The 26878-nt window shown below is 37.8% G+C and overlaps 1 protein-coding gene, 1 long non-coding RNA gene and 1 other non-coding gene across 15 annotated transcripts in view; 1 reads left to right on the top strand and 2 right to left on the bottom strand.

Annotated features, from left to right (window-relative positions):
- IFT81 (intraflagellar transport 81) overlaps nucleotides 1–26878 on the bottom strand; it is a 217634-nt gene that overhangs the window by 16743 nt on the left and 174013 nt on the right. For 8 of the 13 annotated variants that reach the window (XR_015242216.1, XM_086681634.1, XM_086681641.1 and 5 more), the window contains 5 exons: nucleotides 17074–17160; nucleotides 15975–16046; nucleotides 15801–15890; nucleotides 7941–7982; nucleotides 1649–1792 (listed from right to left, as the gene is read on the bottom strand). Coding sequence is in view for 10 of the 13 variants with exons in the window: in XM_086681634.1 (XP_086537760.1) it covers nucleotides 1649–1792; nucleotides 7941–7982; nucleotides 15801–15890; nucleotides 15975–16046; nucleotides 17074–17160 (435 nt within the window). In the remaining 3 variants the exon portion in view is untranslated. Of the gene's footprint in view, nucleotides 1–1063; nucleotides 1247–1409; nucleotides 1793–7940; nucleotides 7983–15800; nucleotides 15891–15974; nucleotides 16047–17073; nucleotides 17161–26878 lie in introns of those variants that run through there. The other 5 variants (XM_086681638.1, XR_015242219.1, XM_086681639.1 and 2 more) reach the window with 5 other exon arrangements.
- On the top strand, nucleotides 18476–18585 carry LOC112870538 (U6 spliceosomal RNA). The gene has a single exon (XR_003224493.1). It is a non-coding gene; the product is annotated as a U6 spliceosomal RNA (small nuclear RNA).
- LOC147575287 (uncharacterized) lies at nucleotides 21851–26259 on the bottom strand. The gene is made up of 3 exons (XR_015242214.1): nucleotides 23300–26259; nucleotides 22293–23057; nucleotides 21851–22261 (listed from the first exon to the last, which is right to left on the bottom strand). It is a non-coding gene; the product is annotated as an uncharacterized LOC147575287 (long non-coding RNA).

The following is a 26878-nucleotide window of genomic DNA, read 5'->3' as shown; positions in this document are numbered from 1 at the left end:
CCATAGCTGCTAGAGTTACCAATAATCTCTGTGCTGGTATGTTTCTCTGATAACCAGGAGCTTTCAAACAAAAAAGTAAAAGTAGGAACACACTTGGAAACAAAGAGATCCAAAGCCATAATCAAGTCTGTATGTTCCACACAGGGGAGAAACAATTTTTTAAAAATTAAAAAAAATCATTTAATGTTTATTCATTTTTGAGAGGGAGAGAGAGTGAGCGTGTGCAAGCAGGGGAGGGGCAGAGACAGAGGGGGACAGAGGATCCCAACAGGTTCTATACTGACAGCAGAGAGCCCAACGTGGGACTTGAACTCACGAATCATGAGATCATGACCTGAGCTGAAATCAGAGTCGGACTCTTAACCAACTGAGCCACCGAGGCGCCCTGAAACAACTTTCTTCATTGAAATGTTCTTCACCTCTCATCGCCACCCCTAGGATAGCTACAAAGAACTAACCCAAGATGCACATGCTAATAATATGAAATCTGTTTTCAAATCTAAAGGGAAGACATTTAAAAAAAGTATAATGAAGCTGAAGTGAAGTTAAGGGTAGTATGTGAATTTAATAATTTTCTTTAAGGGAAAATCAAAGAAACCTTCAAGTACCCTGTCCAAATGAAGCAGAAATTAGAAGCACTTTGGACTCTTGAATTTGACTTGGAATCCTATGCTAACTTTTTAGCACATGATAATATCTATATTCCATGACTATTTTTCATACTGTTAGATTTTGGGTAAAAATAACAACTAATCCTTAAATTTAATACAATACTATAAAATGAGGGGCACCTGGGTGACTCAGTTGGTTAAGCATCAGACTCCTGATTTCAGCGCAGGTCATGATCTCACTCACAGTTTGTGATTTCGAGCCCCGCACTGGGATCTGTGCTAACAGTGTGGAGCCTGCTTAGGGTTCTCTCTCCCTCTCTCTCTACCCCTCCCCTGTTCACACTCTCTTTCTCTCTCAAAAACAGAAATAAATAAATAAACAAACAATACTATAAAATGAATACTTAAAAAATAATTTTGATGCAACTATATAATTCAAAAACAAATAGCCATGACATGTGCACCAAGTTTTATTTGCTTTTAAATCATACAGTCAGAACAAGTATGTTATTCAAAATAGTAAATTTTCTTGAATTTTACAGAAGAAAGAGAAACTGAAGTGAAACTGTAGGAATTGCTGAACTTCAGATAAATGTTTCTTCAAAACAAGAGATATTAGTTCCTAAAAGATTCCTCTAAAGTTAAAAAAAGATTAAGAAGAACTTTAAGCCATTGGGTTATTACATTTTTTAAAAACTACATGCTTCTTAAAAGACATATGTTTACATTTACAGAGAGTAAACTTAGTCTCCTGTCTCATAAAACTCAGACGACACGACTGATATCTAAACTAAGCAAAACAATAAAAGCGGTTTTTATTTTTAAAAAACTTTAAAACCTAAATCTACTTTAATCTTATCTTCCAAGAAAACTTAATAGGGAATGGCTAATCTGAAAGCAAAATGTTGTACAAATCATTTTCAAGAAGAGAAATACATTATGGGATTATGCTTACATCTAGTAGCATCAACTAAAACCCTAAACGATAGCACATGAATTCAGAGTATCAGCCGGTCCTCTCCTCCCTCCTGAATTACCTGACCAATGGAAGTTTGGCTTTGTTGTTTCAGAAAGCACTGTTTCTTACATTCCATCAATTGTTCAAAATCACGCCACATTTTCGCTTGTTTCATATTTGGACCATGACTTTCTCGTACAGCTTTTTGTTTTTCTCGGAGTTTCTATTATAAAAAAAAATCAGGAATAATTAAATCTCAGTTACAGGGATTTACTTCTGTTGCTATAATCAGAAGAATATGGTATGCTTTGAACATTTGATGAGTAGCAGTTAACTAAACCAGGTTCTCCTGAGATGAATGAAAACTAAAATGATAAAAGTTAATTAAATTTATGATAGACGTAGGACAGCTTGAAGATAAAAAGAATAGAAAAATATAAAAGGAGGTGGGGGGCACCTGGGTAGCTCAGTTGGTTAAGTGACCAACTTTGGCTCAGGTCACGATCTCATGATTCGTGGGTTTGAGCCCCGCATCAGGCTCTGTGTTGACAGCTTGGAGCCTGGAGCCTGCTTCAGATTCTGTGTCTCCCTCTCTCTCTCTCTGCCCCTCGCTGGCTTGTGCCCTCTCTTTCAAAAATAAATAAATAAACATTAAAAAAACCTCAAAATAGAACAACCATATCATCCAATCATTCCCCTAAAAAAAAAATAAAATAAAGAAAAGAAAGAAAAAGAAAGGGTGGGGGTGGGGTAGGGTGGGGAATAAAGGGAATCAGGAAAGTAGAAAGTGGTTCAGTATCATGGTGTAGAAAAAAGAGTGTAGATTTTGAAAGTCGGAAGACTTTGGTATATAACTTGGCTTGGTCACTAGCTCTAAGTAAGACAACTTCTCTGGACCTCAGTTTTCTCAATTGTAATTAAAGCTAATAATAGGGGATAATTATAAAATTAACTGCCTTATAAGATTATCTTTTCACAAGATACAATAGATCTGGAAATACTTTATAAACTATCATGTGTTATCTGTTATTATTATTAAGTATTATATCCTTTCCTGAATCTGTGTATGCTCTGTGTATACCCAAATAAATAAAATTGTACGTATATATTTCTCAGGGAGAAAGTTTCATGATTTTTTAAAAAGTACACTATTAAATAGGCCCAAACCCCTATCAGAATTATTTTTGTTACCAATAGCCTATATGATTCCATCTGTCAAAACTATTCTACTCACAGACTCTCACATTATAAACAAGAATAAGAAAAGCTTTCAATAAACTGTAAAAATATACTTTGGCAAATTCAGAAAGGGTGACTGAAAGGAGGCTTAGCAGGAAATGAGAGGAAGGAAGGAAGAGGGGAAGGATGGAAGGCAGGTAAGCAGAGGAAAACAGAGAAGATGAGAGCGCACACATTAGGAAACACAGTGTACACAGTGACACTGATTATGAGAAATCACTAAGGACAGAAAAATAAGCAAAGATGCAGAAATAGGTAACAGAATGGTTCCCATTCTTTCTGCCCTTGGTATATAGTTGATCTAATAGTTGATGTAAGGACACAAATGAGAAGGCTGGTCATTGGTACTTGCCCAAATAAGAGGGTAAACTAAGCTAAGACTAGATTCAAAACACTTTACTAAAGACTGCCCTCCACAGCTGTTGCTAATGAAAGCAAAATTGACAGCAAATAGCAACAGGAAACAAAGCAGAATTAAGAAAATATAATTAAAAATTTTTTTTTTAATGTTTATTTATTTTTGAGACAGAGAGAGACAGAGCATGAACGGGGGAGGGGCAGAGAGAGAGGGAGACACAGAATCGGAAGCAGGCTCCAGGCTCTGAGCCATCAGCCCAGAGCCTGATGCAGGGCTCGAACTCAAGGACCGCGAGATTGTGACCTGAGCCGAAGTCGGACACTTAACAGACTGAGCCACCCAGGCGCCCCTAAGAAAATATAATTTAAATATAACCAGCAAATGTTTGACACAATATCTGGCATGCAAATACATCTATTTAAGTCTATGTTACAAAAAAAGGGGGGGGGCAACCCAAGAAACAGACCCTTCACTATAGAGAACAAACTGATGGTTCCCAGAAGGGAGGTGGGTGGGGGAGGATGGGTTAAATAGTTGATGTGATGGGGAATAAAGGTGCACTTATTGTGATGATCACTGGTGTAATATGAAAGTGCTGAGTCACTATACTGTACACCTGAAATATCACACTGTATGTTAACTGGAATTTAAACAAAAGCTTAAAAAAAACCCAAATATTTTTATCCTCATGAACTAAAACAAAAGTAGTAAGTCAGATCTAGAAGTTCTTAGAATAACTTTTAAGATTAAGGTACTACTTAACTATACATTTTCCTATATTATTGAAATAGTTTCCTTGTCAAAAGTCCTAACAACCTATAAAAGTTATTTAAAGAACCAAAGACAGGATGTGGGCATGGTCTATGTCAGAAATATTAAATTTAATGTACTTCATAACCATGTGTGTTTGAAACCTTTAATTTTATGAATACAACTGCCTTAGTATGTAATTTATTTTTAATGTTACTGCCACTTAATCCAAATTTATTTTGTTGATAGTTGTAATGCACAAAGAATACTTGTCACAAATTTGATTGTTCTTTAAAGGGGAGGTGGTATAGTGGGTAGAGGGGAGTTATAACTTTCAGTACAGTATTCCACAGTACTTGGTAAGGCAAATTCTAGTATATGATCATGTGAATTTTAGCACTATGATAGATTGGTTAATTCCAGAAAGTCAGTTGGACTGAGGTGGTGAGTGGATGTTCAGTCTATGCTGGTTTGGAAGGCTTAGGCTATCATCACATTGAAAGGCTAGGTTTATTCAGTATTTGCCTTAAAATTTAGATCTACTCTAGGAATGAGAGGATTGAAGAACTTTGTTTCTTAAATGATACATCCTGACAATTGGGGAATGAGCTAATCAATGGCTCCTTTTGCTGAAATAGACTTGTCAGACTGTTACTATCACTTTTCGTAAAGATCCTGCAGTAAAACACTACACTGGAAAGGGAAAGAATAATCTTTATTCTGATTTAGCAGTTACATTTGGGTCTTTGAAAGGATTCAGATTTGATAAAAATTTCTGTACACAAAGCATCCATCCACATACTTTTCAAAACAAAAGAAATAGAGGAATGCTTTCATCTGAAAAAATATATTACCTAACATATAGAATGTTTGGGTGAAAGCTAGTTATTGACAGTCATACTAAATCCTAAAACCCCCAAATCTCTAGTGAATGTTTACAACTTGATTCAAATATATGCTTTCAAATATGAAATTATTTCTTTTTTCCTTTTTGAGTATGGCATGTCAACCCATAAATGGAAAGAGATGTGTAGAACTCACAATTTCTCTGAGGGATTGGGGGTATCAACTTAAGGTTTCCTTTCTTTTTAAATTTACATTAATATGATGGGCATTTATTTACAAATAATACAGAAAGAACAGATGAACACTTTTTTAGAGAAACAGAAACACTTTTTAGAGAAATTCCAGGTTTGGAATAGGAAAAGTATAGGGTAAGCCCGGAACATTTTGTCATACCAGAAAATAAGCCATCAAAATCTAGCAGGATTGTTTCCAAAGCATTCAGGAGCTGACTTCAAGAGGCTTCTACTGGCTTAAAATGGGGCAATTCGAGAACTGACAGGAATAATAATTATAATAGATTGAAATATCTCCAATAAGTTAAATCCAGGAGTCATAAAGGTACTTGTCAAGGATGATTAAAAAAAAAAAAAAAAAACTCATCATTTTGAAAACCAATAAACAAGCAAATCAGCAGTTATTCTGCCTTTCTTATTTGAGCTGTATCTTAGGGTAACTAAAGAGTTGATAAGGAGTTACTCTTTACAGAATTATTCCAGCCAATAAATGAAGAAGGAACAACATAATTAGAATGCCATCATTTTGCAACCTCTAATTAATTAATGGGTCTAGGAAGTGACTTCATTGGCTGCCTATTATACAGAGCCTCCTCAAAGAATACATACTACTACCTATGAAGTATACTTCCCAAATATTGAATTATATTTAATCAAGCCTCTATATCTAACTACCAATTCAAAGGACATACTGGGGACAGAAGAACATGCTAGTTGACACCATAGGGATGTCATCAGCAAAGTTCAGGATGTTGGAAACCCATCAGGACAAGTAACTAGATTTTATTTTTCTTTTAATTTTCCAACAAATAAATTGTAAAGAAAGATGAAAGAGTAACCCAGAGGAAGATACTTAAGAGCTATATCAACTAATAGCACTGTATGAATTCTTATTAGGATCCTGTTTCAAACAAATAAACAGTAAGAAATGATGAGACAATTGGTGAAGCTTGAACATTGACTGAGTATTTGGTATTATGCAATTATTGTTAAATTATTTTGGGCATGATAATGGTATTGTGGTTACGTTCAAAAAAGGCCTTTACAATACAAACTGAAATATGATCAAAAAAATATAATAGGATCTCTGAGATTTGCCTAAAAATGATTTGGGGTGGGAAATAGGCGGGACTATAGATAAAACAAAATGTGTCATTAAGTCTAATTATTGAGGTTGGATGATGGTTTCACATGAATTCATTACATTATTTCCTCTACTTTTTATATAGGCTTGAAATTTTCCATAATCATTTTTCTAAGTTTTTTAGTTTTTAAAAAAAATTTTTTTTTTCAACGTTTATTTATTTTTCAGACAGAGAGAGACAGAGCATGAACGGGGGAGGGGCAGAGAGAGAGGGAGACACAGAATCGGAAACAGGTTCCAGGCTCTGAGCCATCAGCCCAGAGCCTGACGCGGGGCTGGAACTCCCGGACCACGAGATCGTGACCTGGCTGAAGTCGGACGCTTAACCGACTGCGCCACCCAGGCGCCCCTAAAAAAATCTTTTAAAAACACTTTTACAAAGACTATTTAGGAATTATGCCATTGTTTTCCATACCATTTTTTCCCTGAAATTTAGAATATTACTTACAGGTTTATGGGAACTGGTTCAGCATTTATGTAAAAGCATAGATACATGTATGTTTTTAATAATAATTCAAACCAGAATATGTAAATAAGGATGAATAATTTTATCATCACCAATATATTGAGTCAGACCAAAAGCTTAATTATACAATGCATTAAGACTGAAACAAAGCCATATTTTTCATTTGTACTTTCCAAATGGGCAAGCATGTATATGTATACACACATACACACACACACACACACACACACACACCCATATATACATGTGTATATATATATATATATATATATATATATATATATATACACACACACACACACACACACACACGCACACACATATAGATGTAGTCATTTTTAGGTTGCTGACTCAAGAATATTTGAACAGTAAAATTAGATGCCAATATATAGTCCGTATTTTAAAAGAAAAACTGCAGCAGAGCCCAATGTGGGGCTTGAACCCATGAACCATGAGATCATGATCTGAGCCGAAATCAAGAGTCAGATGCTCAACTGACTGAGCCACCCTGGTACCCCAATCTACACATTTCAGTTTAAACATGAGGAAATGAATTCCAAAGTGGTTAAGGAGCTTTTCCAGAACCACAAACCGAGGACTGAACCCAGCCTACTTGATGACTGGTCCTGAGTTTGATAAATATAGATCTTAAAATAAAATAAAAAAAAGAATGACAGAGCTGGTATCTTTAAAATGACTGTCAAAGTGTGTTGCTTTATGAAGTCAATTAGAAAAATCAGTGAGTTAGTCACTTAAGTCCCGATGATCAAGGGGCTACCACCTCTTCTACTAGGAGTGGCTCAGAGAACTGAGAAAACAAGACTCAATCCCATATTCCTCCATTCATAAGACTGGCAGGGAGGGAGCTGAATATGACAAGTAAGGGTTTTTGATTATTTATGTTAAATGTATCAATATTTGTAAAGGACATAGACCAGTGCCTGGATCATAGTAATGAGCTTTGTGCTTATTAAATAAAATAAATAAGTTTATACTTATTAAGAGATACCTGAGAATTATCTGAAAACTTGTAGTTTATTACACATGGTGCTTTTGTTTCTTAGAACCTTCTCATAAACTCTTTGTTAATTAAAACTAGATATAAAAATAAATAAAACTAGATTTTTTTCTTTCAAAAATCCATGTGCCTTCACTTTTATATACACACACACATAAATTCCTAAGGAAGAAACTTCATCTTTGTAAGAAATTAAGAAAGATTCAATTTCCCTTTGAAAACTGTACCATAACCTTTAAAAAAGAATGACAGTGCCAAAACCATGTACTGAAAGCCTGAATTAGACACACTTAAAAAAATAACTAATACATTCTTACCTTTCCAAGGTTTTCCTGTTCAGCAATATTTTTTGTATACTGCTCCCTGGGGAATCAACATAATGACTTAGTTTCAATTTATTTCAATTGATTTGGTCATACAACTAAATTATAAATTAACATATCTATCTAAATATATTACACAGAGGAGTCAGAATGAAACCAAATACTCTCTTTCCCCATCTTTAGTCAATTCTTCTAGTAATTAGTAATTTATGGGGAAAAAACCCCATAAAACACCACATAATTAAGAGAATTAAAATGTTAAGTCCTATTTCTGTATTTAAAATAGTACTTAAGTACTATTTTACACTTAAAACAATGGCAAACCATCTTTCTAAGTCACAATTTTTAAAAGTTTTTATTTATTTAGGTAATCTTTACACAAAATGTGGGGTTCAAACTCACAACTCTGAAACAAAGAGTTGCATGCCAGCCAGGCGCCCCAGTCACACTTTTTTTTTTAATTTTTTTTTAATTTTTTTTATTTTTGAGACAGAGAGAGACAGAACATGAACGGAGGAGGGTCAGAGAGAGGGAGACACAGGATCTGAAGCAGATACCAAGCTTCCAGCTGTCAGCACTGAGCCCAACGCGGGGCTTGAACCCATGGACTGTGAGATCATGACCTGAGCCGAAGTCGGACGCTTAACCGACTGAGCCACCCAGGCGCCCCCACACTTTATTTTTGAAGAGGTTTATAGAAAGGAGAAAGGATACACATTTTAAATAAACATTAACATCTAACCCTGCAATTCTACTTCTGGGAAGTCATCCTAAAAAAGACTCTCATAACTTAAGAAAGGTAAATGTAAAGACTATTTACTTCACCATTGTTTATAACAGTAAAAATCTGCAAACAAACTAAATGTCAATAGATGGGTAAATTTTTAATAAATTTGGTATATCCATTCAAAGGAATAACACAGAGTTGTAAAAAGGAAGGAGTAGATCTATAAATACTGAAGTGGAAAGAACTCTAGATATAAAATTAAGGGAAAAACTGTATCTTAAGTTTAACTTTATTTTGTATACACACACATAAAATTTCCCCCATGCATTTGCTAACACACACACACACACACACACACACACACACACACACACACACACGCAAATGCATGGGGAAAGAATATGGAGTAATTATACACCAAAATATTAACAGTAGGTATTTCTGAGGCATGGCAACATGGACAACATTCAGTTTTTGTGTACTATACTTCATAATGCTTACTTTTTTTTTTTTTTATAAAATTTTTTTTTCAAAGTTTATTTATTTTTGGGACAGAGAGAGACAGAGCATGAACGGGGGAGGGGCAGAGAGAGAGAGGGAGACACAGAATCGGAAACAGGCTCCAGGCTCTGAGCCATCAGCCCAGAGCCTGACGCGGGGCTCGAACTCACGGACCGCGAGATCGTGACCTGGTTGAAGTCGGACGCTTAACCGACTGCGCCACCCAGGTGCCCCTTACTTTTGTTTTTATAAGCATCTCTTTTACAAGCTAAAACAGCTCATAATTTTCAAGTAAAAATAAAAATACAATAACATTGTATTGTGTTTTTAAAAATATAAAAGATATAATTATATTTTAACACTCCATAAGACAAAAGTGATATTTAAAGTATTAAGGACAGGGGCGCCTGGGTGGCGCAGTCGGTTAAGCGTCCGACTTCAGCCAGGTCACGATCTCGCGGTCCGGGAGTTCGAGCCCCGCGTCAGGCTCTGGGCTGATGGCTCAGAGCCTGGAGCCTGTTTCCGATTCTGTGTCTCCCTCTCTCTCTCTGCCCCTCCCCCGTTCATGCTCTGTCTCTCTCTGTCCCAAAAATAAATAAACGTTGAAAAAAAAAATTTTTTTTAAAGTATTAAGGACAAAGATGGAAGGATGAAGACAAAGGAACCAATGACAAAGAAGATAAAAAAAGACTTCAGACCTCAAATTTAGAGGAAAAAGACTATGTTTCTGTGTAAAGTTATGCTGTAGTAAGAAGTTAAACAACACAAAACTGGGAATCCAAGAAATCATAAACCACAAAGAGAAACTCTAGCAGCTTAAGTGAAGGAAGATTTGCATTCATGTAACAAGGGAGGTAAACTTGACTAGAACAGAGAGGGTGGCTTTCACAAGTACTCAAAATCCTCAGGGCGCCTGGGTGGCTCAGTCGGTTAAGCCTCTGACTCTTATATATTTATATATTAAATAAGACCTATTATATAAAATATACTTTTATATATAATATAAAATATATAAAAATATATATTTTAAAGATTTTATTTTTAGAGAGAGAGAAAAAGCATGAGTGGGGGAGAGGGGCAGAGGGAGAGAGGGAGAGAGGGAGAGAGAAAGAGAAAGGGGAGAGGGAGAGAGAGAGAGAGGGAGAGTAGGCTCCATGCTCAGTGTGGAGCCTGATGCAGGGCTTGATCCCACAATGCCTCTGGGACCATGACCTGAGCTGAAATCAAGAGTCAAGACACTCAACTACAGAGCCACCCAGGTGCCTCACAGAATTTCCATTTATATTTTATCAAGAGATCAAAGGCTCATGCTCTTTTATCATATAACACTAATATGTAATTATTTTAATTTATTCAATGACTTAATTCAAGAAATAACTATGGAGCACCTGTTATGTACCAAGCATGCCCTAGGGTTTCAGGAAGAAAACAGAACAGAGTCCTTGTCCTCCAGTAACTCATGCTATATAATTTCCAAAACACTGCTGCATGCATTATATTTAACTTGATCTTCTGTGGTATAAATTGTTCTCCCTATTATATAGATGAGGAAATGATATGCCCAAGGTCACAAAACTTGGAACTAGAAAAACCAGGTTAGTAAGAAAATTTTATGAGTCCCTCTTTAGTACTTTGAAATAAAACATGCTGCCTCTTTATTTTATTAAAAAAAATTTTTAATGTTTATTATTTTTGAGAGAGACAGAGAGCAAGCAGCGGAAGGGCAGAGAAAAAGAGGGAGACACAGAATCAGAAGCAGGCTCCAGGCTCTGAGCTGTCACACAGAGCCCCACGCGGGGCTCAAATCCGTGAGCTGTGAGATCATGACCTCAGCTGAAGTCGGCCACTTAACTGACTGAGCCACCCAGGTGCCCCAACATGCTGCCTCTTTAAATAAAATTAAAATTTGCAGGCAATCTTTCAAAACCATGCTAATTTCTCCAGGTGTCTGGGTGGTTTTAGTTGGTTAAGCTTCTGACTCTTGGTTTTGGCTCAGGTCATGATCTTGTGGTTTCATGAGTTCAAGCCCCGGGTCTGGCTCTGCACTGACAGTGAGGAGCCTGCTTGGGGTTCTCTATCTCCATCTCTCTCTTTCCTTCTCCCACTCACACTATCACTCTCTCTCTCAAAATAAATAAGCTTAAAAATGAAAACAAAAACAAAAAAACCCCATTCTAATTTCTTAGACCATTGGCCTTACTCAAAAGTATCATAAAAGAAGAAAATGGGACAACCATAAAAATATTGTAACTATAATAATAATAATAATAATAATTTAAACATATATCAATGAGTTTAGAATACAATTAACACTATTTTATTTATAATATTCTTATGTACTACTCTAGTCAGGGCAAAATATTTTTTCTATGGGAAAACTAATGGTAAAGGTTTATGATGATTTTGAAAATGATAAAAAAGAATACCTGGCCAGAAAACCAATAGTTCAGTGACAATATTTCCTATTTCCTATTTCCTATTTATATTGATACCTTTGGAAAAAATGGAACTTAAATTTTTAAAACTTTTTTTCAGGAATAAAAACTTCTCACATTTGTAAAATATTAACATTGACCATACAGATTTGAGCCAAGTTTACACTCAATGAAAGAATGTGAATAAGTACATTTAACATGTGTAATATGTCAGAGTATTAGAGAAAACATTGTTCTATTTATAGGGTATTTTCAGTCTGGCTTGCATTCCAGTGCATTATATATTTTAAAAATTAGATTTTGCAAGACGTTCCATTTACTAGATTCCTTTTTGAAACATTACTGTATATGCCACAAAAAATCTCCACTGCAATCTAGAATAAATGTGAATCCTACACTTGGGAGTTCTTACTGGATGGTAAAAGTGAAACGTGAATTGTGGTAAGGGGCAGAGAGCTTAGCTTGTTCAATTACTGCATTTTATCACACCTAGCAATTAAACCATAAACGTATTTTTTTTTTAATTTTTTTTTTCAACGTTTATTTATTTTTCGGACAGAGAGAGACAGAGCATGAACGGGCGAGGGGCAGAGAGAGAGGGAGACACAGAATCGGAAACAGGCTCCAGGCTCTGAGCCATCAGCCCAGAGCCCGACGCGGGGCTTGAACTCACAGGACCGCGAGATCGTGACCTGGCTGAAGTCGGACGCTTAACCGACTGCGCCACCCAGGCGCCCCTAAATGTATTTTTTAAAGAATTTGATTTAAAAAAATTTTTTTAATCTGTATTTATTTTTGAGAGAGACACAGTGTGTGAGCAGGGGAAGAGCAGAGAGAAAGGGAGACACAGAATCCAAAGCAGGCTCCAGGCTCTGAGCTGGCAGCACAGAGCCCCATGCGGGGCTCAAACTCACGAACCGTGAGATCATGACCTGAGCCGAAGTTGGATGCTCACCCAACTGAGCCACCCAGGCGCCCCGGCCATATTTGATATATTACAGAATGTTGCAAGCTTGGATTACCAAAAAAAACACCATATAAGGACTAGTGATATTTACACACCCTTCTTTGTTCTGAGGCTGGCACACTGCAGACACACAGCTTCTCACTGTAATGCACTCACACTGCACAGTGAATAGGCAGATGACTAGAGTCCAGGTCATGTGGGACTTTAAAAATAGACCAATCTGAATGCTTATTAAAAAAGGAACTATGTTGGGGTGCCTGGGTGGCTCAGTTGGTTAAGCATCTGACTTAGGCTCAGGTCATGATCTCACAGTTTGTGAGTTCGAGCCCGCGTCAGGCTCTGTGCTCACAGCTCAGAGCCTGGAGCCTGCTTCCAATTTTGTGTCTCCCTCTCTCTCTCTCTCTCTGCCCCGTCCCCACTCATGCTCTGTCTCTCTCTGCCTTAAAAATAAATAAAATATTTTTAAAAAAAAGGAACTATGAAATTATATTTTTCCTGGGGAAGGGGAATGGGGAATTACTGTTTAATGATTATAAGAGTTTCTGTTTAGAGTGATGAAAAAGGTTTGGTATTATAGGGGCACCTGGGTGGCTTAGTCGGTTAAGCATCCGACTTCGGCTCGGGTCATGATCTCGCAGTTTGTGAGTTCGAGCCCCGCGTCGGGCTCTGTGCTGACAGCTCAGGGCCTGGAGCCTGCTTCAGATTCTGTGTCTTCTCCTGTCTCTGCCCCTCCCATGCTCATGCTCTGTCTCTCTCTCTCTCTCTCAACAATAAATATTAAAAAAAAAAAAAGGTTTGGTATTGCATAGCGGTGGTGGTTGCATAACACTGTGAATGTGATCAATGCAATTGAATTATACACCTAAAAATGGTAAACATGTGGCACAAGAACAGACACTCAGATCAATAGACCAGAATAGAGAACCCAGAAATGGACCCACAAACGTATGGCCAACTAATCTTTGACAAAACAGGAAAGAATATCCAATGGAATAAAGACAGTCTCTTCAGCAAGTGATGCTGGGAAAACTGGACAGCGACATGCAGAAGAATGAACCTGGACCACTTTCTTACACCATACAGAAAAATAAACTCAAAATGGATGAAAGACCTCAATGTAAGACAGGAAGTCATCAAGATCCTTGAGGAGAAAGCAGGCAAAAACCTCTTTGATCTTGCCCGCAGCAACTTCTTACTCAACATGTCTCCGGAGGCAAGGGAAACAAAAGCAAAAAATGAACTACTGGCACCTCATCAAAATAAAAAGCTTCTGCACAGCAAAGGAAACAATCTGCAAAACTAAAAGGCAACCGACAGAATGGGAGAAGATATTTGCAAATGACATATCAGACAAAGGGTTGGTATCCAAAATCTATAAAGAACTTATCAAACTCAACACCCAAAAAACAAATCATCCAGTGAAGAAATGGGCAAAAGACATGAATAGACACTTCTCCAAGGAAGACATCCAGATGGCCAACCAACATATGAAAAAATGCTCAACATCACTCATCATCAGGGAAATACAAATCAAAACCACAATGAGGTACCACCTTACACCTGTCAGAGTGGCTAACATTAACAACTCAGGCAACAACAGATGTTGGTGAGGATGCGGAGAAAGAGGATCTCTTCTGCATTGTTGGTGACAATGCAAGCTGGTGTAGCCACTCTGGAAAACAGTATGGAGGTTCCTCAAAAAACTAAAAATAGAACTACCCTAGGACCTAGCAATTGCATTACTAGGCATTTATCCATGGGATACAGGTGTGCTGTTTTGAAGGGACACATGCACCCCCATGTTTATAGCAGCACTATCAACAATAGCCAAAGTATGGAAAGAGCCCAAATGTCCATCAATGGATGAATGGATAAAGAAAATGTGATATATATATATATATATATATATATATATATATATATATACACATATACATACATACAATGAAGTATTATTATTTGGCAATCAAAAAGAATGAAATCTTGCCATTTGCAACTACATGGATGGAACTGGAGGGTATTATGCTTAGTGAAATTAGTCAGCCAGAGAAAGACAAAAATCGTATGACTTCACTCATATGAGGACTTTAAGAGACAAAACAGATGAACATAAGGGAAGGGAAACAAAAATAATATAAAAACAGGGAGGGGGACAAAACAGAAGAGACTCATAAATATGGAGAACAAACAGGGTTGCTGGAGGAGTTGTGGGAGGGGGGATGGGCTAAATGGGTAAGGGGCATTAAGGAATCTACTCCTGAAATCACTGTTGCACTATATGCTAATTAATTTGGATGTAAATTTAAAAAAATTAAAAATAAAATTAAAGAAAATAGTAAACATGGCAAATTTTAATTTTTTTAAAATGTTTTATTTATTTTTGAGACAGAGACACAGCATGAGCAGGGGAGGGGCAGAGAGAGAGGGAGACACAGCATTCGAAGCAGGCTTCAGGCTCTGAGCTGTCAGCACAGAGCCTGATGCGGGGCTTGAACTCACAAACCGCAAGATCATGACCTGAGCCGAAGTCGGACGCTCAACCTACTGAGCCACCGAGTGCCCCAACATGGCAAATTTTATATCGTTTTTTTTTGCCATGATAAAAAATCAAGCAATCCAGAAAGTAAATTACAGGTATTCCTACTTAGTAGGGCTGGAGTATCAGGAAGATATTTAACAAGATTTAATCCTAAGTAATATCTTAATATCTGCTTATTTAAGTACCCCCAATTTAGTAATTCCATCTTATGTATAAAACTTCTACAGGTCACAGCCATAAAAAAGAATGAAACCTTGCCATTTGCAACAACACGGATGCAGCTGGAGAGTACAATGCCAGGTGAAATAAGTCAGTCAGAGAAAGACACACACCATATCATTTCACTCATATGTGGAATTTAAGAAACAAAACAAATGAACAAAGGAAGAAAGAGAGAGAGAGAGACAAACCAAGAAACAGACTCGAAACTCTAGAGAACAAACTGATGGTTCCCAGAGGCGAGGTGGGTGAGGGGGATGGGTGAAACAGGTGATGGGGATTAAGAGTACAATTATGATGAGCACCGAGTATGTATGGAATTGCTGAATCACTATGTTGTACCCCGGAAACTAATGTAACACTACAAGAACTATACTGGAGTTTAAATACAGAAGTTAGTAAAATTAAAAAGAAACTTCTATAGGTGAAAACGTTAAGTAACTCAATATAGAAACAACAAAATTACTTGCCTAATTGCCTTTCTTTTTTCTTGTTGATCAGAAGAAACATAAGCCTTCATCTCATCAGTAGCACGACGAAGTTGTACTTCTAGGTTCTAAGTGGAAAGATTAAATTTTAGGTTAAGTCCTTGATACAGAAAAATCTCAGAAAAATTCTTGATCCTCTTTCTTTATTTTACCTTAATCATACAATTTGTGTAATGGTATCTACTTTCTTCCTGAAGACATTCTTCACGGAGTCCTCTGACTTCCTACAATATATAATTTTAAATGGGCAACATTATTGAAAGAATAATCAAATGCAGAAAGGATGACTTTAAATGTACAACAAAATGCCATCAGAGTAATTTCTTCTTTTGTGATTATAATTTTGTTTGCCATCATAGACTAGGTTGCAATCTTTTCTAAAGACTACTCCTATTGCTCCAAAACCTACAGGTTCAGTTATTAATTTATTAAGTACCTACCATGTGCCCAACTCTGTGCTAGGTGCTGGGGACACAACGGTGAATAAGACTATAGGCCCTTGCTCTCATTCAAGTAGAGGAAATAGGCATAAACAAGGAGATAGGTAATGAAGGTAGTTTCAGACTTTTCTTCAGTACTATGAAGAAAAGTCAGTAGTAGTAGAATGTGATAGGGCGACCCAACAGGCAACATTAGATAGGATGATCAGAGAAGACCTCCAGGAGGAGGTGACATTCAGGCTGAGACCTGATGATGAGCAGGAGAGATCAAGGTAAAGAGGTAGAGGCAGAGTGTCCCAGAGAGAGAATAGCACAAGCAAAAGCCATAAGGTGAAAACAAGCTTAGCTTGTCTGATGTGCAAGAAGGCCAGTGTGGCTGTGGCCCTGTGGATGAAGAGAACAGCACATGAACATGAAGTTCAGGAGGCAGGTGGGCCTTGCAGACCATAGTTTGGAAGTCAGGTTTTAAGTGCAGTAGGAAGCTAGTGGAGGGTGGCCTAAGTTTCCCACAGGTTTCTTTGGCTGCTCTAAAGAGAAAAAACCTTAGGAAGGCAAGGGTGAAGGTAAGAGAGCAGAGCTGGGTTACTGTGGGAGACACCTGCTTGTGGCCTGGACCTTGGTGGTTGTGGTACAGATGGAGAATTTGGTGTGTATGCATCACGTCTGAAGAAATAAAGATCTCTCGAGCTTAGGGGACAGGCTCAGAGAATGAGGGTAAAGATTTGGGAATCTTTTGATACCAGGGTAGTGAAAACATGCATACACAGGCAGTTTCTGCTAAATTGTGAAAAAATAAAAACTATCTTCTTACCTGTTCTAATTTGGACCGATTGCTTTCGAGGCCTGCTGCACAGCTATCATACTGGGATTTCTTTTCATCACACTCCTGGGTTAGTTCCTAGTATGAAAGGATAAATGATTGAATAAGTGAAAAACAAAGGCCTAAAATGTGGCTCTGAAACAATACATGCCCTTGTCAGTCTTGTAACTTAACTCTAAGCTTCTTGGCATACTTAAGAGTTATTTATACAACAATCAGACATTTGAGAATTATGACAGATGAAGATGCTGATAAAAATAATAGCTACCATGTATTGAGCTGTGTGCCAGGCTCTTTATTAGGAGCTGGGATACAACAGTGAGCAAAACAGCCAAAATCCTTCCCCTAAAGTATGTTCAGACAAGTAAACAGCCTGTTGAGTGGTATGATGGGCAAATGTAAGTGTTATAGGAGAACGTGGGACTCTCACAGGACTTAACCCAGGCTTGGAGATCAGCAGTGATAGAGAAACTGATACCTAAGTTGAGGGATGAAGGATTAGTACAATAGCTAGGGGGAAGGTGAACAAGGGAGGAGAATGTTCAGAAAAAAAGAACACTGTGTATAAAGGCTTGGAAGCCAGAGAGAAGAACAATTCAGAACGAACAAGTAGTTTATTACACTGGAGTATGTCTGGAAAGTGCGAGAAGATGCTGAATGCTTTGGCAGGGGCTTGGTCAGAACTTTGGAAACCATGGTAGGGCCTTTGAGCTTACCCTTGTCAATAACTCAATATTACCACAACCCCTTGAGGTGGGTATTAATACCCCCATATCATGCTTGGAGAAAGTTCATGGAAGCCACATACTTTGTCAAAGATTATACTGAAGAAAAGGAGTGTCAGAATTTGAATTCAGGCTGTTTGAGTAGTTTCAAACTTCCTTCTAATGTAATATTCTGGATTAGATAACCCAAAAATCATCTATAAATACTGGAAATGCTAAAAATATCTACAAATGCTTGATAAGGTGGAGCAAACATCTTTTCAAATCCAGAGCTGAAATGAACTTCTCAGGAAGGAAGAGGAATTACCAGGGCCAGAAATGAAGGATGACACACTGTGGCTGCCCTTGGGGAAGGAAGCTGGGAGCAGTCAATCTCAGTAATGGAGTGATTTTAATATCCAGGCAGGGCAGAAGACAGAGTGGGAAGTTAGAACTGAGAACCCCATAGAATCCAGGCTGTTTTTCAACCTGGGCGGCTGGGTGTAAAGGGTTAACACCAGGCTTGGAATGAAGCAAGCCAGCCTCAGAATGACCTTGGTTTCACGCAGCAGTTTTCTGGGGAAGGAACAGGAGAGTGAACACGAATGGGTAATGTTGTGTGTGCTTCCTTTGTTGTGTGGGACTGCATCTGGTTTGGGGTGACTAGCATAGTATAAAAAACTGGTGGGGTGCTTGCTGTGGCAGCACGTATACTAAGAATTGGAATGATAGAGAGAAGATTAGCATGGCGTTTCTGTGCAAGGATGAACTGCAAACTTGTGAAGCTTCCATATCAAAACAAAACCAACCTGGTAGGAGCTGTCTCCAGGCCCAGCCTGGAGTTTGTGGTGACATGGCTAAATGCACCAAGGTCAGAAGGTCAGAATCATATGTAAATATGGGCTCCATTATGGTGCCTCCTTCAGGAAAACGGTGAAGAAAATTGAAATAAGCCAGCATGCCAAGTACATTTGCTTGCTCTGTGGCAAAACCAAGATGAAAAGACGAGCTGTGGGGATCTGGCACCGTGGTTCCTGCATGAAAAAGGTAGCCGGTGGGGCCGGACTTAACAACACCACTTCTGCCGTCACAGTAACATCTGAAGGAATCGAAAGACCAGTGGAAACTCTACCATTTCAAACATTACTAGCCTATAATAAATGGGTTAACTTATGCTCAAAATTACTTTGGTTTGTTGTTACATTTATTAATAAGATGTTCTGATTTTCATTGTGTTAGTTGTACTGTCTCAAAAAAACGCTTGGAAGTTAAAAATCCTTTTAATTTTTATTGGAAAAAAGAAACTGGTTATAAAAAGGAGCTGTGGCTTTTATGTATCAAAGGGACCTACAGATATTTCAGACTCTTGTGGGTGATGGTCATTCCCACCGTAAATGGGAGCAGCTGGGACTCTCAATGAGATGAAGGTGCTATAGCAGATGGTCGCTTTTGTGTGTGTGTGCATGTGTGGCCTATGAGTCTGATGGCTACACTGATCAGAAAATGCACCTGTGCTGCTGCAGGGGCAGCTGGAGAGAAGGGCCCATCCTTGGGCAGATTCGTTCAAATCTACCCTTTCCTACACAAACTTCCAAGCCAAGACATAAACTCAAAATTAGCTCTGAGCTTGTCATACTCCCAAAACACCAGGAGAGACAACTGCAAAGCCATTCTGGAGGGACACATGCTCCATCCTAGCTGCTGGGATTCAGAAGACAAAACCCTACTAAAGACAAGCTCACAATCCAAAAGTATAAATACACAAGGAAACAATCAATCCTTATGTGTGAGGATCAGAAGATATAAAAAACAGCGGGACTACACCTCCAGGAACTTTGGATACTAGAGACAAGTCTATTAAGAAAGTGTGCTTGAAACAAAGTCATAAAAAAGGAACTGAAAACAAAAGATTAAGAAAAAAAGTACAGTGAGTAAAAATAGACAAAAATGAAAAAATAGTCATTGAAATTAAAAACTAAATGGTATAAATGTGAAATTAGACACAGCTCAGAAGATACAAAGAATAAACTCAAAAGCAGAGCTGAAGAAATTATTTAAAATTCATCACTGAGAGACAAAAAAGATAAAAATATGAAGACAAAGTCATGCAATAGGGGACAGACATCCCCTGTCATCCCCACAGGGTCATAAGTATGCCTAACTGCAAATAATAGCAGTCGCTGGAGAATGAACTAAAGAAAACAGGGCAGAGAATATTTGAAGATATCATGGAGAATTCTCCTAGAATTAATGGAAGACAAAAAACACAAAATCCAGCAGAGCAAATACAACTAAATCTGTATTTAGATCACAGTAGTGAAATTGGACAACACCAAAGACAAAAATAAAAATATTATAACCAATTATAGGCAAGATATTACCTAAAAAGAAATGATAATTAAACTGATGGCAGACTTTTCAACACAAGAGAAACCAGAAAGCAATAAACAAACCATTATTAAAGAAAAAAAAAAGGTGGTTTACTTATAGTGATGATTCTTTACTGAGAGAACTGCTAAAAGAAAAAAAACAAGGAAATTTAATTTCAGGAAGAAAGAAACTGAATCCAGAAGGAAGGGTTAAACTGTAAGAAACAATGGTGAGAAGGGTTAAATTTGTGAGTCAATCTAAGCAGGAAATGACTGTATAAAATAGTGATTATAAGTAATGACCACCCGACAACCACTTTTAGAGATGAAGAAATAGGGGTGCTTGGGTGGCTCAGTCGGTTAAGCATCCGACCCTTGATCTCAGCTCAGGTCTTGATCTCAGGGTCATGAGTTCAAGCCCTGTGTTGGGCTCCATTCTGGGTGTGGAGCCTACTAAAAACAAGAGAGAGAGGAAGAAATAAAATGGAAATAAACTACTAGAGGATAACAACACACATGTAAGGCAAGAGAGGGTGTTGAACTATTCTAAGGTCCCTGTATTGTTCAGGAGATGCCTACTAGATTTAGAGTTCATTAAGTCATGAAAATATATGTTAAAAATTTAGGAATAACAATACCAGAATAGAAGATAGAAAAGTAAATAAAGGGAACAAAGAAGATAAAAGAACACAGAGTGATGCGTTGAAGGGCAGGAAAGAAGCAGCAAAGAAAAAGCACAGTAAACCGGATGTACAAAACAGAAATAAATCCCTACGTATCAATACTAAAAGTAAATGTAAATGGTATTAAATACACCAATTAAAAGACAGATTCTCAAACTGAATGAAGAAACCACCCACATAAGATCTAGCTATATGCTGTTTATGAGACATGACAAAAGTAAGGACACAGAAAGCTAAAAGAAAACAGAAATAAAAAGATATACCAGGCAATCCTAATCATAAGAAAGCAAGCTGGCATACTTACATTAATAGCAGACAAAATAAAAATCTTAGACCAAAACCTTAGCAGGAATAAAGAGAATAAAAAAAATGATAAAATGAATAATTTACCAGGAAGGTTTTTTTTTTTAAAATCAGGAATCTTTTTCTTAATTCTGGCAAAATAACATAAAATTTACCATTGTAACCATTTTTAAATGTACAGTTAAGTACTGAGTACACTCGCTGTGCTGTGCAGCCAATCTCCAGAACTATTCTCATCTTGTAAAACTGAAATTCTATACCCATGAAACAACTCCCCATTCACTAAGAAGCTTTAGGTGATACATTTGAAAAGCTTCATCTGATGAACACATAGAGAATCCAGTACTCAACAAATGGAAAATACACATTCTTTTTAATATCAAGTCACCAAAAAAAAATTAGGTTGGCCTCTGATCTCTCCATGGCCACACTTAACCCTGGAAGACAGTAGAGCAGTATACTTTAAAAATTCTCAAGGAGGGGCGCCTGGGTGGCGCAGTCGGTTAAGCGGCCGACTTCAGCCAGGTCACGATCTCGCGGTCCGTGAGTTCGAGCCCCGCGTCAGGCTCTGGGCTGATGGCTCGGAGCCTGGAGCCTGTTTCCGATTCTGTGTCTCCCTCTCTCGCTGCCCCTCCCCCGTTCATGCTCTGTCTCTCTCTGTCCCAAAAATAAATAAATAAATGTTGAAAAAAAAATTAAAAAAAAAAATTCTCAAGGAAAGAAAGCACAATGTAAAGATTTTATGCTCAGTCAAGCTAATTTTTAAATATTTAAGGCAAGAAACTCTGGAACATGCAAGAACTCATTAGGGAATATTGTTCTTGTGAGGTTTTTTTTGAGGATTCTCCTAGAGGACAAATCACAGACAATAAAAATTAGGAAAAAGGGCAGTGAAAGGATTGGTAATGAGCACTGAATCTAATAATTACAGGCTTAACACTGAAAACACAAGTGGGAACCAGGGTAATAGAAGAGAATGTAAATGTTACATGCCCTGACAATGTAGAAATGATACTACAAAATCTGCAGGGAAGGGAAAGGGAAAAGAAAGTGGAAGGTAGAATAAATAAGCTGGTTTCCTCAATTTTTAATTGCTAGGGGTGAGTGGGGGAACAGATATCTGTTATATCTTTTATATCTGTTAAACCAACAGATATAATTTAAATCTGATGAATCAAGTTATAAGTATATTAAAAGTATAAAGGCAAATAGTAAGAGACAGTATGATTGACTAAATTCAAGTACTAAAAGAGAGGGAAGGAGGGGAAAAGGAAGAGGAAAAAAACTAATTTCATCACTGCTCACAGTGGGGATTAATAGATAATACCTATAGAAATGGATGATTAATGGTAGAGTTACAAATATCACCACCAGACCAAAACCACAAGCCAGAAACACATACAGGGAGGATAAGGGAGAGGGACAAGGAGAAAAAAATGAGAGAGAAAATGAAAACAAAACAAAACAAACCCCAGGATTTTTTGGGGGGGCTTTAAAATCAAAAGCTACGGACACCTGGGTGGCTCAGTGGGTTAAGCGTCTGACTTCGGCTCAGTCATGATCTCGTGGTTCTCTCTCGAGCCCCATGTCCGGCTCTCTGCTGTCAGCACAGAGCCCGCTTCGGATTCTCTCTCCTCCTCTCTTTCTGTACCTCCCCTGCTCGCTCTCTGCCTCTCTCAAAATAAATAAACTTAAAAAAAATCAAAAGCTACACATAACATGTACTAAGATCAAATATGTCTGCATATCAATAAAGTTAAAGGGTCTAAACTTACTTATTAAAACAAACCCTTCAGATTATATCGCATACCAAAACCCAATTCAAGACCTATTCAGAGACACCTACAACAAGATAATTTTTAAAAAGTTAAAAGCAGGGGCGTCTGGGTGGCTGTCAGTTGGGTGTCTGACTTCGGCTCAGGTCACGATCTCACGGTTTTTTTTGTTTTTTTTTAATTTTTTTTTTCAACATTTATTTATTTTTGGGACAGAGAGAGACAGAGCATGAACGGGGGAGGGGCAGAGAGAGAGGGAGACACAGAATCGGAAACAGGCTCCAGGCTCTGAGCCATCAGCCCAGAGCCTGACGCGGGGCTCGAACTCACGGACCGCGAGATCTTGACCTGGCTGAAGTCGGACGCTTAACCGACTGCGCCACCCAGGCGCCCCATCTCACGGTTTTTGAGTTCCAGCCCCACGTGGGGCTCTGTGCTGACAGCTCGGAGCCTGGAGTGTGCTTTGGATTCTGCGTCTCCCTCTCTGTCTGCCCCTCTCCCACTGACACTCTGTCTCTCTCTCCTTCAAAAAAACACACATTAAAAACAAATTAAAAAAAATAAATAAAAAGTTAAAAGCAAAAGATGGGCAAAAGTACAGTAGGCAAATGCAAACAAAAGGAAGCAGATGTTTTGTTCTTAATTATCAGTCAGAGTTTAATTCTGTCTGCCACCACCAAAAAAAGCCTTTGTCTTTCTGGAGAGTAGAACAAACTTTAGGCAGCCAATAAATAATTATCCATTCATTAGTTCTCAGGAAATTTCTGGAAAACGCATAAGGACCTGTTTTACTTCTGGGGAGTGTAGAGAGAGAGATAATTTCTATTCTTCCCCTTTTTAAAGTATACTGCTCTACTGTCTTCCAGGGTTAAGTGTGGCCATGGAGAGATCAGAGGCCAACCTAATTTTTTTTGGTGACTTGATCTTAAAAAGAATGTATTTTCCATTTGTTGAGTACTGGGTTCTCCATGTATTCATCAGATCAAGCTTTTCAAATGTATCATTTAAAGCTTCTTGGTGAATGGTCTGTTTTTAATGGGTATAGAATTTCAGTTTGAATTCTTACCAAGAACATGTTTTTACTTTTATAAGAAAAAGGGATCAATGAGAAATATCTCAGTGAAATCAATAATTGTCAGATTTTATACTCTAAAATGAGCATTTTAGCTCTTCCATTATATTAGCAATTTTATGTATTATGACATTTAATTACATGTAATTTATAGAACTACTCCTAAGAAAATAAACATAACACTTTTCAAGATGCTATTCTCATTCTAGGTGATTATAAAAGATTTAGATAAATGTAAGTTATACATCTGGAGTTGCAGTGCTCTAGTTTTCAAACAGTTGTTATTATTCAAATTTAGAACATACAAGTACAATAGAAAGGAAATGTTCACTATAAACAATTCACTATAAAGTTTCCTAAATATTTCAGAGCTGCCCATTAAAGCAAGAAGTATAAAGTATTTTCAAGTAGTCCTGCACTTTAACAAGACATTTATGTAGTTTTGAGTGGTAAGTACATGCAAGTTAAAAATGAATAATATTCAGGGCACCTGGGTGGTCAGTCGGTTAAGCGTCCGACTTCGGCTCAGGTCATGATCTTACAGGTGGTGAGTTTGGGCCCTGTGTCAGGCTCTGTACTGACAGCTCAGAGCCTGGAGCCTGCTTTGGATTCTGTATCTCCCTCTCTTTCCCCCTGCTCCTCTTGCACTCTCTCTCTCAAAAATAAATAAACATCTAAAAAAATAGAAGAAAAATGCTTTCTTCTAAAAAAAACCCAAATAATATTTAAAGTAGAGAACAATTAAGAATTTCAGTTAAGATTTGAAAAGAGCTTACAATCAATGACTTGGCTAGCCTCTTTTTTTTAGTATACTTTTTATCACAAAAGGTTTCTGGATAAAAGTAGAACTATACATGGATGCAGGAGACGGACATATGGAGATAAACAAAATGAGCATCAGACACTCACCAAATACAATGAACTCAACCACTGGGAAAAAAAACAAAAAACAAACCCAACAGCTAACGCAAACAGGCAAGTCCTGTCCCCTTTTAAAAGATTTTTTTAGATAATTTTTAATGTTTATTTATTTTTGAGAGAGAGAGAAAGAGAGAGGGAGGGAGGGAGGAAGGGGCAGAGAGAGAGGGAGACACACAATTGGGAGCAAGCTTGAGGCTCTGAGCTGTCATCACAGAGCCCGACGCAGGGCTTGAACTCACAAACCATTAGATCATGACCTGAGCCAAAGTGGGACACTTAACCCACTGAGCTACTCAGGCGCCCCTAAAAGATTTTTTTATTGTGGTAAAAATATACGTAAAATAAAAATTACTACTGAAACCATTTTTTTTAATATTAAAAAAATTTTTTTAATGTTTATTTTTTGAGAGAGAGAGAGACAGAGTGTGAGTGGGGGAGGGGCAGAGAGAGAGAGGGAAACACAGAATCTGAAGCAGGCTCCAGGCTCCAAGCTGTCAGTACAGAGCCCGATGTGGGGCTCGAACTCACAAGCTGTGAGATCATGACCTAAGCCAAAGTCAGATGCTTAACTGACTGAGCCACCCAGGTGCCCCACCACTGAAACCATTTTTAAGTGGCATTAAATACATTCACATCGTCGTGCAGGCGTCACCACCTTCCATCTCCAGATCTCTTTTCATCTTCCCACACTGAAACTCTGTCCCCATTAAACACTTAATTTCCTATTTGCTATGGCCCCACAACCACCATTCTACTCTGTGTCTGTGAATGTGACTACTCTGGGTACCTCCTGTAAGTGGAATCATGCAGTATTTGTCCTTAGCAGAGTGCCTTTTCAACACGGCAGAAGACAGAGATGAAAATGTTGATGTGGCTTAGGTACCCCTCTGACTTGATGATATGGACAGAACTGGAGAGTTGTATTATTTGGGACTGGTGGTAAGAGGGGTACATTTCTTTGTGATGGGAGTGGTAGGCAGTCTGTCACATACAGAGAAATTGAGTTAAATCACATGAAAATGAGTTTCAGGTTTGGTTACATTATTATAATACATGACTTTATAGGATTTAAGATCTGGTATATAGTTTACTCAGAAAACAATTTGATTGAAAAGCAATAAATACTATCCCTTCTTTTAAAAGTCTCTTTAATAATTATAATAATAAATATTTTAAAAATATTTATTTATCTATTTATTTAGAGAGGGAATCCCAGCAGGCTCCACGATGTCAGCACAGAGCCTGACGTGGGGTTTGATCTCATGAACCACCAGGTCATGCATGACCTGAGCTGAAATTAAGAGTCGGACACTTAACCAACTGAACCACCCAGGCATGACAGATAAATACTTTTTTTTTTTTCTTTAAATACCTTTTAACGTTTATTTATTTTTGAGACAGAGAGAGACAGAGCATGAACGGGGGAGGGGCAGAGACAGAGGGAGACAGAACTGGAAGCAGGCTCCAGGCTCTGAGCCATCAGCCCAGAGCCCGACGCGGGGCTCAAACTCACGGACTGTGAGATCGTGACCTGAGCTGAAGTCGGACGCCTAACCGACTGAGCCACCCAGGCGCCCCCAGATAAATACTTTTTAAAAAGTTCTTATGTATTAGTTAGTCATTGTTGCATTAGTCATTATATGCATTATTTCATTTAGTCTTTACAACTACCCTGTTACGAAGAGACTAGTTTACAGATGAGGAAACTAAAGTTTATAGGAATAAAGTCATTTACCCAAGGTTATCCAGGGTCTGCCTGATTCTGTAGTGCATGTTTTTAATGATTCTATCTACACTGTCTGAATAGAACCTTAAACTAAGTGCAGTATATACTAAAATTCCAACCATGTAAAAAAGTATATATGAGAGGACAAGGCTGAAATGCAAAGATGAACACTGTTCAGCTGTTACAAATAGGATAACAGGTGGTGAATTAAAAGATGTCAATTAAAGTACTGACATATCTATA

The sequence above is a fragment of the Puma concolor genome, chromosome D3 (assembly GCF_028749965.1).
Source record: "Puma concolor isolate L17-30 chromosome D3, mPumCon1.1.hap2, whole genome shotgun sequence".
Classification (NCBI taxonomy): domain Eukaryota; kingdom Metazoa; phylum Chordata; class Mammalia; order Carnivora; family Felidae; genus Puma; species Puma concolor.
Note: the sequence above shows the minus strand (reverse complement) of the source record. Positions and strands in the feature narration are given on the sequence as shown.